The 19,409-nt window shown below is 35.6% G+C and overlaps 1 protein-coding gene across 5 annotated transcripts in view; it reads left to right on the plus strand.

The window, feature by feature from the left end:
- The window catches only part of LOC135319200 (ankyrin repeat domain-containing protein 26-like), a 64,284-nt gene that overhangs the window by 35,670 nt on the left and 9,205 nt on the right, over window positions 1–19,409 (plus strand). For 3 of the 5 annotated variants that reach the window (XM_064478449.1, XM_064478448.1, XM_064478452.1), the window contains 12 exons: window positions 917–1,171; window positions 2,773–2,846; window positions 4,076–4,726; window positions 6,821–6,972; window positions 7,466–7,636; window positions 10,006–10,039; window positions 10,324–10,465; window positions 12,627–12,837; window positions 14,038–14,221; window positions 15,079–15,216; window positions 16,664–17,176; window positions 18,618–18,770. In XM_064478449.1, the coding sequence (XP_064334519.1) occupies window positions 917–1,171; window positions 2,773–2,846; window positions 4,076–4,726; window positions 6,821–6,972; window positions 7,466–7,636; window positions 10,006–10,039; window positions 10,324–10,465; window positions 12,627–12,837; window positions 14,038–14,221; window positions 15,079–15,216; window positions 16,664–17,176; window positions 18,618–18,770 (2,678 nt within the window). The remainder of the gene's footprint in view (window positions 1–916; window positions 1,172–2,772; window positions 2,847–4,075; window positions 4,727–6,820; window positions 6,973–7,465; window positions 7,637–10,005; window positions 10,040–10,323; window positions 10,466–12,626; window positions 12,838–14,037; window positions 14,222–15,078; window positions 15,217–16,663; window positions 17,177–18,617; window positions 18,771–19,409) is intronic. The other 2 variants (XM_064478451.1, XM_064478450.1) reach the window with 2 other exon arrangements.

Here is a 19,409-nt window from a genome sequence, read left to right on the forward strand (position 1 = left end):
TCCACTGCACCCTTAACAGAGAATGAGAATGAAAATAGCATTCAGTACTATTGTGAAAATAGTTTTGACCTCCTGGACTCCCTAGATGGAGGGAACATGGGGCTTCAGGGCTTCTCAGATGACACTTGAGAAGTGCTGTTTTAAACAGGGTTCATGGATGTGAAATAATAAAGGGGCCCTTGTGATGAAGTGGGCTTTAACGTTCACTTCTACATTTCTCGCCTTTTCTTCTTTAACTTGTCTTAAAAAGTTTGAATCTGACAACTTAAATCTTTTTAAAAAAGGAAAACATTTTTGTTAGATATTTCCTGTCTCATGGCACTCTGTACTCTTTGGATCTGGTTTGTACCTAGATTTACCCTATTTTTATATGGAAAAAATTAGTCACTCAAGGCTATCCTTTCTTATATAAATTTATGATGTTTATCCAAGGCTTAAGGTAAGAATTCTGAAGATATTGGTACATTGAGGAAAGACTGTCTCATTGTAATTTATGTAGTACCATTCAGTAAAAGTTTTCTTAAAGCCCACGTCTCTAGGACTCAATACTGTCATGCATATTTAAACATCCAGTATATGGCTCATTAGACATACATTTTGTTAATGAAAAAATTCATATGTTGAAGAATCATAATTCATAAAGCTCTTACAGAATATAGACTGTTTTATAGAGAGTGATGAGTGAATCCAAATTAGCAGTACTAGAAAATTAAAGGTAGAAAAAAGAGACACAGTGGTTCCCTATATGAACGGCAATGACATGTAAAGTACAACCAGCTGGGAAGGAGCAGTGTGTTTGGGGGAGAGAAGGGCGTGGGGCTGCGGACGTGGGGCTGCTGCTCTGGGAAGAGAATTCGTAAAAGTTAGTCATTTGTATTGTTGTTCACATTCTAATAAGTGGAAACTTTGTTTTCAGGTTCTTCAGACTGGGTTTCTACTAGTTTGAGCCTCAATAATGAGGCTGGTCAAAGAGCCGAGCATTTGAAAGTTGATAAATGTCCGTTAGTATCACGATCAGTGACCGCAAACCAGTCAGCACCCACAGAACTGAGGCAGACGGCCCTGGTAGATAAAGACCGGATGAATATTGGAGCTGTGTCTGTGTCAGAACATGCAGCGCTCCGTGGCCTGTGTGAGTCACAGCTGCCAGAGAACAGAAGCCGCAAAGAAGGTAATAAAGCAGCATAGAGAACTAGCCATAGTCTACCTGTGCGTGGCTTCACCATACTCTGACTTTGCAGAAATCATTTTGTGGCAGGATCTCCTTTGTGTTTACTCCTTTTATGCAACCTACAACCAGACAATACCTTTTGGCATGACATTTATGTTCATTCTCTGACCATAGCAACATATTAAATAGCAAAGAGAATTAGGTGAAAGTAAGTTCGTTCAGAATAGTATTTAGCATGCTCCTGAGAGCAGGTAGGAGGGTGATGTCTAGAGCTTTGTGACTAGTTGGGAAACCTAGGTGGCCATCCAAAGATTCCCTTCTCAAAGTATGGTTTCTTAGCTTTATTTTTATCTAGCTCTGAATTTATAAATATTTGTTATAGCTATATTCAGTGTAACTGAAAAAGCACCTCTGCAACTAAATATCAAAGTATTTCTAGTATATTCTCTGCCTCTTTGTATTTTAGAAGTGGCTTTCCCAGCGGTAGTGGCAGTCATTGGGAATTTGCTACACAGGACCTCCTTCTTAACTGTGTCCACACAGTATATCATCTTGTTTTATTATTTTTAATGGATTGATGGGTCGAAAAGGATATTGGATTTTAAGGAGTGCTTTGTCACTTAAAAATAATATATGGAATATCAATTCTGATTCTTCTAGGATACCCAGTCTGTTGATTAACCACATCTAATATGTGTTCTACTTTATATACCAATTAATTTAGTGCCTTAATCAGTGATATAATCAGAGCTGTAGTAATAAGTCATACAATATTTTTTCTGCTCCTATAGTTTTATCTTTTCTTTCCTTACCTGCAGAATTAATGTTGTATTTACAAAAGATTCTGTTATCTCCTATAGTAGTGACTACAAGCTCTAAACTCAAAGTTTTTCTAATAAATACTGTTTATACACAGATACTTTTAAGAGTTTGTCCTCTACAGCATGGGAGCAAAGAGGATAGACATGTAAAGAAATAGTTTACAGTTCAGCTGGTGAAGACACAGTAGAAAAATCTGTGAAGTACCAAGGTAGCTCCAAGGAAAGAGATCCCTGTGTCTGTGTGGAAAGACAGCTGCAATCCAGGAGGACTTCACAGAGCAGGCTGAGTCTTCAAAGAGGAAAAGGAATCTGTCAGAACAATAGAGGGAAACATTTCAGATTAAGGAAAGATAAAGGCATAAAAAGTAACAGTAATTTTGGAAACCATGAATAACATTGCTCTTGAAGCCTGGTATGTTGTTAAAAAGGTACTGTTAGGAGGTAGAGAATAGAGTCTATCGTGACTTTGTATATTTCTACTGTATTTTTAAATTTTGTTTTTATTTCTCTTTGTCTTGTTCATGTCTGGTGAATCAATTTGTGAGTGAAACTTTGAGATGTTTGTATGCCTTTAATCTGGTAACATCTAGTATTTCCCAAATAGTTTGTTGAAGTTTTAGATAATTAGAAGTATTTCTTAAAGAAGTAAATATCCAGCTAAAGATTAAGCTTAATTTCAACTGTCAATTGATGAAATGTTTTTTCTGTTTTTATAAAGATGGTGCCTTTTATCTAGCTGTTCTAAGTAGTGAATTTTAACTAAGTATATTCATTTTTCAGCAGACCTAGACTTACAAAGGGCATCTGAGGAAGAGCAAGAAAGACTTGATGCGAGTGAAAATAACCACTCACAGGTATGTAAAAATGTAAATTTAAATTTCTTGTTTAATACTGTTTTCTGTGGTTTAATAACACAGTTCAAAAGAAATTGCCTTTCAAACTAGACTTTTAGAGTCAATAAATAATTACTTAATATTTAGTTTTTAATAGCATTTTATCTAATTACAAATGTTAAAGTATTGTTAGGATCTATAATAATTTATAGTTAAACTTTATCCTTGGAATTGAGGCAAAAAACCTTCCTGAATATGGTTTACTTCTTCCATCTTTATAACTTCCTCACATGATGAAGGTGATATCAAATATTAAATCATGTGATATAAGCAGTTGAAATTGTAAATAATATAGCAGTGATGGCCACCGAGTTAGTTTCATGTAAGGAACAGTCATTCCCAGTGGTCCAAAATTTGCAGTTTCAAATTGCAAGTCATTAATGCCAAGATGAAAGATTCTTCTGTCTTGTGATCTCTATGTAATCGATTTCAGAATCTACAATCAGGGAGAGAACAGGGGTCATAGAGTCAACCCAGCTGCCTAGTAAGAGAATCAAACCTTCCACGATTGGACCTTTGCTGTTAGGGAAGAAACAAAAACTTTCTAATTTATTTCATTTCAGGGTAGGAAATCAGTAAATATTATTAAAAATTCTTTTATTCACTCTCACTAGTGAATGTTAGAGTATAATATAACTCAGTGGATGCAGAGAATACGTATTGAGATAGATCACTATCATAGTATATCATTTGCATTAAAATTCAGGAATTTGTTCCTCTTTCTGATGTTAATTGATTTTGGCACCTAATAATTTACAGTTTGCTTATTGTCCAGTTACTAGTCCTTTAAAAAAAATCTTTACATGCACTGGAGGGGCTCACTATTTAAGGTATGAGAGGTGAAATATTTTTTAGTGAGGAAATCTTTGTAATGTTAAAAATCTAATCTCTGATTCTTGGTAGATTTAACATGTGTGAATTGTTTAGTTCAAACAAACAGTGACAAAGTTAGGTTTCTGAGTTCCTATTTTTCTCCTGTTTCAAGGCTAAGGCAAGTTATGTTTCACTTCTCAGTTTGTGACTAGCCAAACATAGATTAAGAAGTTTGTTAAATTTTAATTATTTTCTAATTTTTCTTTATCCGTACTTGACTACTTAAGGATAAATGTGTTTTACAAGCATGTAGTGTGAAAGAAAAGAAATCTGAAGATCAAATCACGCAGATTAATCTTTCACTTGTGCATCTGCAGAAAATGCCTAGAGAACCAGAAATGAATAAGGAACATGACAGAAAGGACATACCTGTGTCTTCAAAACGTTCTTGTGTGGAGAAGCATGAGGACATGTGGGTCAAACAAGGCAAATTCGACTGGAAAAATAATTCAGAACTTATCACAAAGAAGTCAAATCAGAAAATCAGTAAAATCCATGAAAAAGGCAAAATTACTTTTCATCGTAAGGTAGTGTCACTACATGACAACTGTGAACTACGTGGTGACTTAAAGGAACTACCTTCCAACGTGATAGATAATATATTTGATTTTGAGGAAGTAGATGCACCTGGAGCCTCTGTCTCTATAGGATTCCAGGCAGTCTCTGAACACAAAGAGCCCAGTCTTGAAAATGTTTTTCCATTTTATTCCAAGTCTGAGTCAAGAAAGTATGGTTGCCAGTCATCTTCAAAACTTTATTTAAATGAAAATAAGTTGGATGAAAATGGTAAGCCAGACACTGAACACGTTTTTAACAAAACTGAGGAGAGTTTTTGTAATGATAGAGAAAATGAAGTACGGAACCGAGTTCCATTTAAAGTGAAAGAAGACCAAGAATTTGCTACGAAAAGAAAACCGAAAAGGAACCAAAATACTCACTGGAAATCAGACATTGGACATGCACCTCAGGTAAGTGATCCAAAAAGCCTTTTTGGTTTGGGGCTTGCCCGCTCCAGTGAGAAGAAACACATGATTCAAATAAAAAGTCATGATATGCCTGCTGTTTCAATTACTTGTAAGAAAACCAAACCAATACAAGACCAGCTCCAGAAGCCATCGCTTGCAGATAACTGTGGTGCTGATAAGTCTAAAAACATGGACCCTGAATTAGGAAATGTGAGTTCTTCTCCATCAAATGGTAACAGAACATCCAAAGTATATCTAAAAGAGTTACAGCAAGGTATGCAAAGGTTTAAGAATGAGGTAGGCATGTTACAAGTAGAATTCCTGGGTTTGGAAAAAGAAAATTCAGCTTCAGAAAGAGGTAGAGGTTCCTTTGCTGCTACTCTGTTTTTTCTCTTTATCAATAATCTCCTCCATTCTGATCCATATTTGATCTTATTTTCCACTCTATGAAAATAGCCTATGTATAAAACGGGGTCATCTAAATATGTAATTGTGTAGAAACAGACTATTTCTGCCATCTAAATAACAGGAACTCAGGGAAGTATTTTCCTGGGTTTTGTTCCTTAACCAACCTAAGTCTCTGTGCCAGTCTTTCATATGAAGTGGGAAAGTAATTCAGCTGTGTGCCACGTGACCTGAGCCGGAATAAACGCAAGTGAAATGGCTTAGGAAATATAATAAGCTCAAGGTTGTGGTTTTTTTTTTTTTTGTATGTTTTTTTGTTTTAATCTGTTGGCTTAAATGTAAGTTGCACTTCCATAGAATGGGAAGGAAGCAGTGACTGAGAGAAGGGATATAAGCACAAGGTCTCACTAAACTGATCCGTGTATTGTGCGTTAGTGAGTGCGGGCTTATCTGTCTTACTGATCACTGGACACTTAGAATTCCATCATGGCCACTTTGAGATATTCTTAAGAAGAAATACATGTGCTCCCACATGTTCTTGAATCACCACTTTCGGGTGTTTCTGTTGAGTCACTTACAGTATATTATTTAATAAAATGTAGTAAGTTTTGACATGTATGATTTTATTATATAGGTAGTATGAACCCTCAGCAAAAAAAAATTCAGTATTTCTCTCCAAAAGAGAAAACTTGAGTTGTGAGATGCACTGAATGATTTTTTTTAGTTCTAGTAATAGATTTTTAAAATGTGTGTGTTCTTTTGTGTGAGGTGCAAAGAATGTTAAGGATAGAGCTCTGAAGGTGTTCTCCTGTAATAGAAAAAGGAGATGAGCCCTGCCCCCAGCTTTGCCAAAGTCACACTTTTAACTTATCTGATCAATTTGATGAATTTATTTGGTAGCTTATTAGATTCAGTGTTAGAGAATTGTATCATCTCTCTTGACACTGTAAAATGCTCAGGAATACTGCTTTAGGGAATTTGGACAAATCAGTTAACCTTTCTTGGTTGTGTTCCCATTGTCAGTAAACAGTGGGGCTAAAGTAGATCACTCATTACTCCTATGCCGTCTAGCTATAAAATGGTCATGGTTATTAAATGTGAAATTGGGAAGCATTATTCCTTTTGCAGAATTCCACACTAACTGGCAATTCATCAGTTTCACTCTGCTCCTTTCAGTAAACTTGGGTTTATATATTTTATTAAACACCACTTTTTTGATACCCCAGGATCCAAATGAAAGAAGAATTTTAAAAAGTAGTGGGGAAAGGATAGCTTTAGCACAGAAAGAAGAATGTTTCCTTTCTGTTACTGAAGCACCAAGGTGTGACATCTTCTAAATCTGGCTGGTTAATGTAAAATCTAGGTGGTAAAGACAGAAGAGGACAAATTTTATGCCTTTGTCTTTCTATTTCTCTGTCTCTGCCATTCACATGGGGAAGAGTGGATGTAAGAGCACAACATTCAGAAAGTCCTTTTTGAAATTTTAGAAATTGTTTCTTTTCCTCAAACAGAAAGAAGCAGAATTTACAAACACTTCAATGACTTGAAATGATAAAAATTAAAATAAGCACAAAAATATTTTAATCAATTGAAATCAGGGCAAAGTCTGAGTCAAATGATAAAATGAATGAAAACAAAGTGTTTCTAATGAATAAAGTAATAATTACCCTTTGTATCAAACTTTCACTAAAGGTTGAAGTAGAAGAGAAGAGGAACAAAAGTGAACTGAAAGGGTCAGAAACCATGTGTGGTGGCAGTTACCATGAAGGATTAACTCGGCAGAGGAAGAGGGGAAAAAGTGATGACCGGCAGTTTCCTGCTCTGCAGAAAGGAGATTCTGATAGGTAAGCCTAGATCAGTATTCAGCAGTAGGTAATTATTATTTTCCTAGATATTGTTCAGCATTTCTTCCCAGGCTCATCTATCCACTTGCTTCCATGTATTTTGTACTCTTCCTTCCAGGTTCCCAGGACACACCTAAATGCCTTGTGCCTAATCTTTGTGCTCACATTCTAATCTCTTAAGTAGAATAATTTCCTCCTGTCTCTTTTGCTCATGACCTCCTGTTTATTTCCCTGTTCTGTAAAGCCTTCCTTATGCTCACTTTACTTTCATATGTCAGCTCTTGCATATCACATTGTATCATAATTGTTTATCTGTCTTTGAAGCAAGAATTTGTGTTTCCTTGCATATGGTTGGCACTTGTTAACCATTTTGTGAATTAATAAATGACTGAAGATGGGTAAGAGTTGGAGTTTTACAAAAATTGGGGTTTTTTCTAAATTTATCAGTAGAACTATTTTTTAAAAATTGGCTTTTTTATGGATTGTTTTAAAGTAGCTGTCCTGGCTTGCATATGAAGGAAGTAAAGAAGAATGAAAGTGGAAAACGGACATTAAAAGCATCTGTGACTTCACATGTATTGGAGAAGACTGCCTCACTGGCTGGTGGTCTCCTACGCATGAATGAGAACAGCAGCTTAAGTGAAGGAGGTCAAGGTTGTGGCAGGTAAAATCTACAAATTCTTTATTTGTAGGTGAAGACGTATTAGCAGTGATTACCTTCTCTGGAAATAGAACAGCAGCATATAGTGCAAAGGCCAAGGCAAGAGAATTCTCAACTGTGTGGGAGGAACAGTGCCGAAAGGCTAACATGAGGACAAGTGCCTTTGACCGGAAGTAGTTTCAGTACTACGTCCCCAAGGAAGCCGGGCTGTAGTGAGTCGGTGTGAACAGCCCCTCAGAGGACATTCCCTGGGAAGGCAGGAGAGGACTGGGTGATAAGTGAAGGGGAACGTGGGGCTCGTGGGGGTTCCCTTTCTTTTTTTAATGATGAGACGGTAGATTGTAGAGCATGTCTCTTTGCTGTTGGATGCGATTCCATAGAAGACGTGTTTTTCAATTTAACTTTGCATTTCTGATATTAGAAAGTGTATTGATTGTACTATGTTATCTTTAAGATATTGTAGTAAACTATTCATGTATGGTTTTGTTGTAAGGGCTTATTCGTTAGTTTTGAAGCGTAATATTCTTACGCAATTGAATATGCAGATAATGACTTTAAAGTTACACCATTGTCCATAGATTTTTTAAAAACTGTATACTCATAATGAGTATACAGACACTTAGGCCATACTGAATAGGGTTTAATCATTCCTTGATGATTCTAGATTTTATAGTGTCCTTGACAGTATCACCATGAGTGGCTATGGTTTTGTATGCTATTGTAAAATATCAGATTATATTAACTTAATATTTGTTTAGGTTCCAGGAAGAAGGGGAAGATTTTGTTTATATACAATAGAATAATAAACTATTAACAATCTATCAGAGATGATTACTTTTGGATTACTAAGTTCTAAATTTAAAAAGCCATCATGGTCCATAAGGACCTGTCAAATGCATGAACAAACAGCTGAATGGATAATGAATGCCCGCTGATTAATGTCTTTAGCGAAAGCAAATCTTTATTAAAAGTAGATTTCCAGTATTGCCTAGGTCTAAAGTCTTTGTATTTTTAAAAAATAGGTGTTAAGATTCAGAAATTATTATTATTATTATTTTCACTTTTTTTATTGAGTCATAGTCGTTTTGCAGTGTTGTGTCAAATTCCAGTGTAGAGCACAATTTTTCAGTTATACATGAACATACATATATTCATTGTCACATTTTTTTTGCTGTGAGCTTCCATAAGATCTTATATATATTTTGCTGTGCTATACAGTATAATCTTGTTTATCTATTCCACATTTTGAAATCCCAGTCTGTCCCTTCCCACCCTCCACCCCCTTGGCAACCACAAGTTTGCATTCTATGTCTATAAGTCTGTTCCTGTTTTGTATTTATGTTTTGTTTTTGTTTTTAGATTCGACATATGAGTGATCTCATATGGTTTTTTTCTTTCTCTTTCTGGCTTACTTCACTTAGAATGACATTCTCCAGGAGCATCCATGTTGCTGCAAATGGCGTTATGTTGTCGGGTTTTATGGCTGAATAGTATTATTCCATTGTATAAATATACCACCTCTTCTTTATCCAGTCATCTGTTGATGGACATTTAGGCTGTTTCCATGTCTTGGCTATTGTAAATAGTGCTGCTGTGAACATTGGGGTGCAGGTGTCATTTTGAAGTAGGGTTCCTTCTGGACATATGCCCCAGAAATTATTTATAATTATGCCTAGACATAGAATAATAATAGAGATTCATTTACTACATTAGTTAAAAATACTTAAAAATAAATATTACTTTCTTAGCATATTGTGAAATGCAAGTATTGAAGCCAGATTGCCTGGGTTGGAATTCTGGGCAGACATAGGGGCTTCGACAAATGACTTAGCCTTTCTGTGCCTCATTTTCTTCCTGGGTAAAGTACCTAATGTATTACCTACCTCCCAGGATTGTTGTGAGGATTAAAATGTCTTTAAGACATGTAAAGTGCTAATAATAATGCATAGCGGTTACATAGTAAGTCCTCAAAAAAGCTAATACCATGGTTATTAGAAAAGGGTTTCTTTCATATAAGGACTTCAGTAATACTTTCCAAACAGGTTTTATTGCCATAAAAGCCAGTTTTTATTGAAAAAGACAACAAGAAGAAAATCCTGGTGTATTTTTTCCTACCAAATAATACAAGTAATGTTATGTTTTTCCTTTTCCTCTGCTTGTCCCCTTGATTTAAATTTAATACTTTGTCAATAATATAATTGACATACTTTCTTTGTCCTTTAATGTTACTGTTTCCACTGTTTGTTTAATCCCTTTTATTGAAAATTAATTATCAATGCAAAGATTTTATATAAAAATAATAGATTTACATATTTCTTGTATTTTCAATATTTAGTATTTGGCTTAAATGAATTGCTTTTTTCTTTTTTCAGGTCTTCAAAGAAAATGTCTACTAAAAAGGACAAGGTATAGTAAAATACTACTTATAAAAATATTTCCCTATGGTAAAAATAATTCATAAATGATAAAAGAGTGGAAAAACAGAAAATCTTCCTTTGTTGTAGAGACATTTACTTAAAAATAATTTAGAAACACTATTGATAAAGTTAGCCTTTTGACAAAAGTCAGTTCTTTCGAGAAGTGTCTGTGTTTTTGCTCTCATAAAAAGATGGATATTTATCACCTCTGTACACTAAGCATATTTTATAACTATGTTGGAGACACTGTGAAATAGCATTATTTATTTGTAGGTCAAAGAGCAGATTAATTCTGTGGACGACCTCGATGACTTAACTCTGTCACCGGAAACAGCTTCTGAGGATCGCAAGTCGCTTTACCCTAATTGTAAGAATACCCTGAGGCTAATCGAAGAACTTGGCCCGGACAGTAAAGGTAGGACCCCTGTATGACTACACAGCCTTTTTAAGTATCTCGTGGTAAAGTGTGCACACCTAGTACTGCCCCAGGGAGCACGGCTACGTTACAGTCCGCTGCGTCTCAGAAACCTGCTTTGTGTCAAAGCAGAATCAGACGTGTTGTGCGCTGCCAGCCAGGGGCTGTGACCGTTCCCACTCCCTGTGCTTTCTGTTGACTCTGCTGCTCCTACGCCTTCACCCAAGGTCAGGTTATCACTGCTTCCCTCCTAGAACGCTGAAATCACCTCAGGACTTTCTTCTATGCTGTCCGCCTCCTGGAACCTTGGTCTACACCGCAACCATGATTACTAGATAGTTTTTAAAATTCAGATCTTTGTTACCCCTTTGCTTAAAATCCAGCTACTGCTTCTCACAGCTCCATAGTTAAAGGCCACAGTCCTCTGGCTTCATCTTGTTTCATTTTATTACCCTTCTTTCCACATGAGTTTTAGAATCAGCTTGTCAATGTAAAAAAAAAAAAAAAAAAAAAAAGGCTGCTAGTGTCCTGGAAATTAGACGTAGATTATGTTGAATCTGTAGATTAATTCGGGGAGAACTGACTTCTTAACCATATGGAATTTTTAACCCCGAACAAAGTTTATTTCTCCGTTTAGGTCTTCCTTGATTTTCTCAGTAATATTTTAGAGTTTTTAGTGTCTGGGTCTTTCCATCTTTTATGAGCTTACCTGTATTTCTTATTTTTCAGTGCGGTTATAAGTAGTGTATTCTTATTTATTTGTTTGTTTTAAAATAATGTATTTTAAATTTTAGTTTCTGATGAGAGAAATACTGTTGATTTCTGTATACTGACTCTGTGCCCTCCAACCTGACTGAACCCATTTATTAGTTCTAGTAGCCTTTTTATGGATTCTCTCAGATTTTCTACGTAACCAAAGGTGGTCAAGCTTTTTCTTCTTTAAACTACTGTCTTACTAAAGACAGTTCACGTTTAAGACTTGCAGCCAATAAATACATTCTCTGTCACAGCTAGTCAGCTCTGTCACTGTTGCAACAAGAGTAGCCATAGACAATACACAAGTTAATGGACGTGGCTGTATTTCAGTAAAACTTTATTTACCAAAGCAAGCAACCCGGCCCACAGGTTGGAGTTAGCTGACTCGCACCATGTAATCATATTCCCCGCTGATTAGCACAGTCTTACCTCTTCATTTCCCATCTAGATGTCTTTTGGTTTTTCATTTTGCCTGATTGCACTGGCTCCAGTATAGTGCTGAATAGAAGGAGTAAGAGAAGTCATTCCTGTCTGGTTCCTCACCTTCTGGGAAAAGCATTCCGTTTCTCACCATTGCATATGGTGTCAGCTGTAGGGTTAGCACAGATCTTTGTCATAGTGAAGACGTTCCCTTGGTTCCTAGTTTGCTGGAAGTTTTTATCAGGAATCGATATGGAGGTTTGGCAGGTGCCTCTTTTTATCCACTGACATGATCATATGGTTTCTTTTTTAGTTTGTTAATATGATGAATAACATTGATTTTTACGTGTTAAAACAGCCCTGCATTCTTGGGATACACCCCACTTGGTCGTGATGAATTTTCCTGTATTGTTGGATTTAATTTGCTAATGTTTTGTTTAGAATTTTTACCTCCATTTTCATGACATTAGTTTTCTTTCTTGTAATATCTTTGTCTGGTTTTGGATTCAGGGTAATGTTAGTTTTATAGAATGAGGACATATTTCTTCCTCTTCGTTTTTTGAGGAGAATTTGTGTAGAGCTGGTATTAAATTTTCCTAAAATACTTGGTCGAATTCACCAGTGTAACCATTGGGACTGGGATTTTCTTTGTCATAAGGTCTTTAAATAGGACTTCTGCTTTGGCTTTTAAGATATAGGGCTTTTTAGCTTATTTGTTCTTTCTTAATTGAGCTTTTGTAATTTCTCTCTCTGAAGGAATTTTACCCACTTCATCTGAATTGTCAGATTTACTTGCATAATGTTCATAATGTTACTTTGTCATTCTTTTAATATCTGCAGAGCTTAGAAGAATGTCTTCCATGTTATAGATGCTTAATATCCATTTGTTCAATATATGGATGAATGAATGTGAAAATGCACAGTCCTTTGTACACAAAAATTATTCATATATTTTGTTTCTATTTTTGTTTTCTTCCTAATGCAGATTCTGATAGGTTATTGAAAATTCCGGATCCAGTTCATTCATTCAGATCAATAGAACTGAAAGAATGTGACTCTGCACTACTTAGAGGAAAAATTAAAGAAATGGAAAATAAGGTGAACTGGCTACAAACAGAGCTGTTGAAAACAAGAGAAGAAACATCACAGTTAAAGCTTCAAAATGTGGAGTGGGAACGAGAGCTCTGCAGCATGAGGTACTGAATTTCTTGGTCTTAAAGAAATATTTGAACTCTTTATATTTACTTTAATACTGTAGGTATGTAGGAGAAGTCTTAAAATTGCTAACTTACCTTTTGAGATTTTACAGGGGAGGAAATTTCAAGAATATTGTGGAATATGAGACTCTTGGAAATAACACAGCCATACACACACACGCACACACGCACACACACACACACACACACACACACACCCCATTCTATATTTCTTTAAAAAAAGTCTTTGATCCTTATCTCTCAATTGTCCTCCAGAAAGTTTATATTACTTTACATTCCCACTTGCAGAATTATGAAATGACCATTTTTCTCAAGGCAAAAACTTAAAAAAAAATTTATGCAGTTTGATTCTTAACATATGAATGGATGGACTAAAAAGTAAAGTGAAGAGTTATTACTGGTTAGTTTTTTCAGCATCTCTCTCATACAGAGATAAGATTAGTTCAAAGGTCTATGCTGAAAGCACAGATTACTCTTAATTTCTTAATTACTTAATAGGGATCCTGCCTTGTACCAAAAGGGATTTAAAAATGATTTACTAAATAAATAATATTCAACAAGGTAAGTTCAAAGTGCTGCAAAAGGAGAAACATAAAGTGTAGGGCATCAGGGAGTAGACTCCCCAGCCTCGCCTTGGATTATGCTAATTACCGGGTCTGTGTTCTGGAAAAGTCGTCTGCGGATGTTACCTTCCCCTGGAGATCATGTAGGAGTCCCTGTAATATCTCATGAAGTTGAAATTTTATTTCTCATGAACTTATAAACCTGTTTCTAAATAGCAACTTCTCTTTTAATTAATAACTAAATTCTCTGTCCTAATGAAGGAGTAATTTATGACTATGTGGGGGGAAAAGGGTAATTTTCAATTCAAACCTTACTGAATAATTGCAAAATTTCTTCCCTACACTATTGACCAGAGTTACTCTTGACTGAAACTCAGTAGCATTATGTGTTTTCATTGCTACTTTTCAAATATATATATATATACACATAAGTCTATCATTATGAAGAGATTGAAGTGAGGAATTTAAAATGTGAGACTTAGAAATGAAAAAAAAAAAAATTGAGAACATAGAAATTCCATTAGGGTAATAAATCAGCATGTGAAGAACCAGATCATAAAACGAACTTTTTATTTTCTAACAAAATAAATTTTAAGGTAAGCATATTTCACTGCAGATTCACATTAGAACAAGAAACAAAGAAGAAGAGAAATGCTTATATATTATATGAAAAAACAAAGGATGACTTGAAAAGAAAAGAGAAACAATACAATGAGCAAGTTTACCTGAAACAACAACTTGAAATCACTGCCCGAGCACTAGAATGCAAAGTGAAGAGCATATGGAATAAAGCAAATCAGGTAAATTTGTGTTTCGTGAAAATTTCATATCTGTAACACTGTTTCATCAATATTCTTTATAATATTCTTTTGAATTAATCTATATTTTCATTTAAAACAAGTAAGAGTTATCTCATCCTAAATATGAACTATGACAGTTAGAGCTTAACTTACTAATTTCTTGGTGTTCTTGGCATCTAATAGATGCTCTGTGTCTTTTCTGAATGAAGGAATGGAAGTTAAATTGAGCTTAATCATTAACATAAGGATTGACGGTTTTGGTCCATTCAACAAAGTAACAAGTCGAATTCAAATCCATGAGTTAATTTTGGCTTTTTGAAGTTAAAATCCAGGCTGAATTGCCTTGAGACTGTGATGGAATTGGTTAAATGCCTTATAAAGAAATTTTCTTTCGCTGGGATTTCAAAATTTGTAGATACTGACAGGCATATGAAGCATAGATAAACAAGATTATACTGTATATAGCACAGGGAAATATATACAAGATCTTGTGGTAGCTCACAAAAAAAAGTCACAATGAATATATATATGTTCATGTACAACTGAAAAATTGTGCTCTACACTGGAATTTGACACAACATTGTAAAATGACTACAACTCAATTTAAAAAGTGTTAAAAAAAAAAAAAAGCTTTTTCTTTCATGATACTACATCCCTTGTGTTTTTGCTCTGTGATAAATTTAGCTGTCATATATAATAGAATTTGAGTTATTTATGTGCATTAAAGATCCCTGTGCTTAAAAAGGCTACTTCTTTTTAACAGTTTAAAAAAAATTTTTTTAAAGATTACCCTCCTAAGCTTTCTTTGACTTTTTTTCATGGTATAAAACCCAAAACCTAATGAAATATGTCTCCAGGTTTTAGAAGAGCAAAATGACACTCAGAGACAACTTTCTCGAGAGCAGAATGCCAGAGTAATACAAGATGAAATCCTGGCCCATCATCTTTCCCAACAAAAGGAGGCAGAAAAGGCTAATAAGAAAATGAATGCTGAGGTATTTCCTTTAGTCATCTTCAAACGTGTGTGTGTGTATGAATTTGTATACTTAGATAGTTTAAAAACCAATACTATAGGTACAGAAAGTATAGAAGGTTTTAAAAGCCTATATATGTAAATATATTTTCTGGGGGTTTCATTTCTGGTTCATTGGATAAAGCAATATTGTGAATTCAAATCCATTTGCCTGCAACAGTGACATAGTGACATTCACAATGGCCTCATCCAAGGAGAGGCTATTCATATTTCCCGTAGGAATTGATGAACTTTCCATTATCTCAAAACTGTTGCTACTAACAGTAGGCATTCTAGTTTCTGGCAGTGATCTGACTCCTTTGATAGACAAATGGAGAGGTTACTTTATCATTTCCACTGATGGTAAGGAGGAAAATGTATAGCCAGTTCAGAAACCGTAGTTTGGCGTAGTTTGGGTGTCATTCTCCTACGTGTGATAAAAAGTAACACTCTGCTCCATGTGGTATCTGATTTCAGTACAAGGAGCTTTTGAATATAGTGACAGACATGCCATAATCTATAGTGATAATTTATTGATCAGTATTTTATTTTTAATAAAACAGTTCACTGTATTTCCCTACTATTTCACATCCATCACTGTTATAAACACCATGAGGAAGAAATAAAAATTATTGCAGAAGCAAATAGTCTCCTGATTTTCTAAGAGCTCTGTAAATTTGACCTTCTTTACCTTTAGTGTATTCACCATTAGGGACATAGAAGGTTCTCTTGTGTTTATATATTTATCCTACAGAAGTGGCTTTGGTTTGGTGTAAGAGTCAGAGAGTCAGAAGCCCTGGGGGAAACCCTGCAGCTTGCTTGTGTTTTTAACCCTTTATTCCAGAATTGTCACAGCTGTGTTAACTGATGTTTGTAGACGTACTTAGTACAGTGCTTAGATTTATCACTTATCTGTAGATGTAATTCTTATAATTCGGTCTAAAAATGTTAGAAAGGGAGAATATTCATGGAATATTTTCAGGAAAAAATTTTTTAGGAAATTTAAGCTGTCCAAATATATACAGAGCTAAGGCTCTTACTTTGGGGGTAGCTGTAAAGGTTAGATGTCAGATATAATTTTTAAGTGTTTTCAGATTTATTCATTTCTTATTTTAAGCCTTTTGGGTTTGTTGTATTTCAGAGAAAGAAAGGCCTTCCCAGTTCTGAGCTTCGTAAACATCCTTTTGTGGTTTCTTTTTTACTTTCATGGATTCAGTATCTTTAATTAAATTTTTGAACTTTTGGGGATTTCTGCTTGTTTAAAGTTTGAGATTTGTATCCACCTTAAGTTCTTCCAGTTGGATACCCAGTTATTGCAAACTTTTTGTTGTATAAACTTAGAGATTAGTCTTTCACTTCAAAGGAAATTATGATATGTCAGTTTATTGAGTACAGTTCAAAGAGTAAGAGATGAGGGGTTTCACTTACAGGACACAATGGATTTTGAGCTGTCTGACCCAGAAGATAACAGCGAGGTGCTTCCTCAGCAACTTCCTGAAGCTGGAAGTCAATTCCGTGGCCAAGAAATTGAGCTCCATCCCAGGACATATGCTTTTAGACCAACGACGTTGGTATTAGAATGTGTGCATAGAGACCGAGGCCAAGCCCAGTGTTCAAAGAAGGAAACTGAATCGTTGTCTCAGAGAAAACAAGGGAAAGTCAACAAATACATTGTAAAGCAGGCATTCTTGGAGGAGAGAGTATGTGAACTAGAAAGTGAAAACATGTTGCTTCGACAGCAACTGGAAGTTGCTCAAAATAAGGCCAAAAGCAAAAAGACAATACTTAATATCCCAGAGCCGTTTCTGGATCACATGGGAAAACTTGAAGCCATGAGCAAACGAGTTCTGATGCTGGAGGAAGGAAACAGGGAATTAGTCAATGAATACAAATGTTTAAAGGACAGACTGTATCAGCATGTAACTGACAGAGCAGAAATGAAAGTAAGTACCCAGAAAGGGAAGTAATTTTCAGAGTTCCTCAAAGAAAATTCAAAGAGGTATCTGATGGAAGCTGAATGTTGAAACTAGTTGAATATAAGAAATGTGTGCGCTATAAATATATACACTGTAAAGCAGCCTGAAAGCATATCTTGTATCCAGCAAACAAAAATTAGACCTGAGAGGTGCTTTACTTTGAGTAAAGATGCCGTGTCACCTGAACTTCTAAGAGATTAAGCTGTAAGTTGTTGATAGGTACAGACAGGTCTTAGTAATTTACTGTTATAGTGCCCAAGTCATTTTAATCGTTCTGTCACCACATTTTAGTATCGTGATGAAGCAGATAAATGAAATGCTCAGACCTAAAATGAGTATTTTGAAATTAAGATTCAATTGTGTGAACAAATAAAAAAAAGAGAGAGAAAAGATTCAATTGTGTGGACTACCTTGACAGTCAAATCCAGATTTCCCAGATGAACTGATGTGTAAATGCTGTATCTTGCAGTACTTTTCATTCAGTTGCTTTTCATATATTTTTAGTTGATATTTTATTTTTATTCATGTCAATTGGAATTAAATTTAGAGATATTTGCATCTCAAATCATGCATTGTCATGACCTCCACTCCTTAAAGGCATCTACTTTTCATTCAGTCATAATTTGGGACAAATGTAAATTTTAGCCAAACTGTGTTTGACTTAGTCTCCCCTGTTCTATTTATAATTTACTTTGAATAATTTTTCAAATAATGTGCTCACAATTCTCATTTCAAGGCTCAGTTAGTCATTTGGATCTAAGTTTGTCCAGTCCAGAGGGACTGGAGCGCTCTGTGATGTACGAGTTTGGCATTGGGGTCCCCTTTTCAGACTGAGGAGGAGCAGCCAGAGTCTTGAGTGGCAGGAAGGGAATGAGTGGGAGGGGTGGGGGAGCTGTAGGACCTGCAGTCCAGGAGGCAAGGGATGCCAGGTTGTCTCAGGTCCCCAAAGGCCATTGGAATAACCTCATTTTTATTGTGAGATAGGAGTCTATTGGAAGAATTTAAACACCAGATTGAATATGTGAAGAACTCTGAACTTAAGCCTCTAATGAGAAAGAGGGAGAATGTTCCACAGTGTGGAACTTACCACCACTCATCCCACCCACACACCTGTTTCTGTTTGAGGCTTCAGTGGGGGTAAAGCTTGGCCATTTCCTGGGAGGGGCAGGGAATGGCTGGTGGGGCTGCATCCATTGTCTAAGTTAACTTACTGTCAATAAGGCAGGAGGGTCATGCCTTCTGTGTCTTTAATGAAATTGGGTAAACAGGAATGTGTACCTATGAGGAAAAGAAGGTGAATTGATGTCTGTGGGGATAGTTCTCAAAGTCCATATGTTGGAGTTACATATTATTAATGTAACTTAATGATAAGGTGACTTAAAAATCAGTAACAGAGTTATCTCTTTAGGCCTGTGTGAGACAGCTTCAACAAGAGCTGACTGACACCCAAAAGAAAGTGTCCATGTTGGAAGCTTCCCTGGAGGTGACAGCACATCATCAGACTAATTCAGAAAATGAGAGACAGGATTCAGAGAGGAAATCACATCAAGCTGCGAGCCCAGTATGTATGAAATTCAGCACGTCGGCCGTGAATGTGCAGCGCAGAGTGTTGCAGGACACTAGCTTTTCAGGGACAGCTTTCTTTTGTATCTTCATTATAATTACACTTTTATTATCTTTATGATGAACTTTTTTCTTAAACTTTGACTTTCATTCTGCCATTTCTTTATATGTTGTTTTCTTATAATATTTACCCTTAGAGAATTTGAGAGTTATACATCTTTCCTCACGGAAGTTAACTTTTTTTCCTATTAAACAGTATTTTTTAGTGATCTCTCACCACAATAAGGCAAGCTAGATAAAATCAGAGGATAATGTTTCATGGCATGTTCCAGAAAATTGTCATGTTGCACCTTCACTTTTGTGAATGGATATAGAATCTGTGTGTATTTATTTCATGGATTTCAGAGTAACTTGTGCAGAAAGGTCATTATACAAACCAGTTGGAGTTAGGTATCGCCTTCATTTTCCCTTCACTTTACGTATGTTGTCAAAGCATGGAGAAGTTCAGATCATGAATGTACACCCAAAATAGAGAATTAAGAAAATTGTCTAGATCCTGCTTTTGGATTGTTTTTTAACTTTATTGAGATATAATTCACATATTATAGGGGGGATTGCATAACTCAAGTGGTAGAGT

The sequence above is a fragment of the Camelus dromedarius genome, chromosome 24 (genome assembly GCF_036321535.1).
Source record: "Camelus dromedarius isolate mCamDro1 chromosome 24, mCamDro1.pat, whole genome shotgun sequence".
Taxonomy (NCBI): Eukaryota; Metazoa; Chordata; class Mammalia; order Artiodactyla; family Camelidae; genus Camelus; species Camelus dromedarius.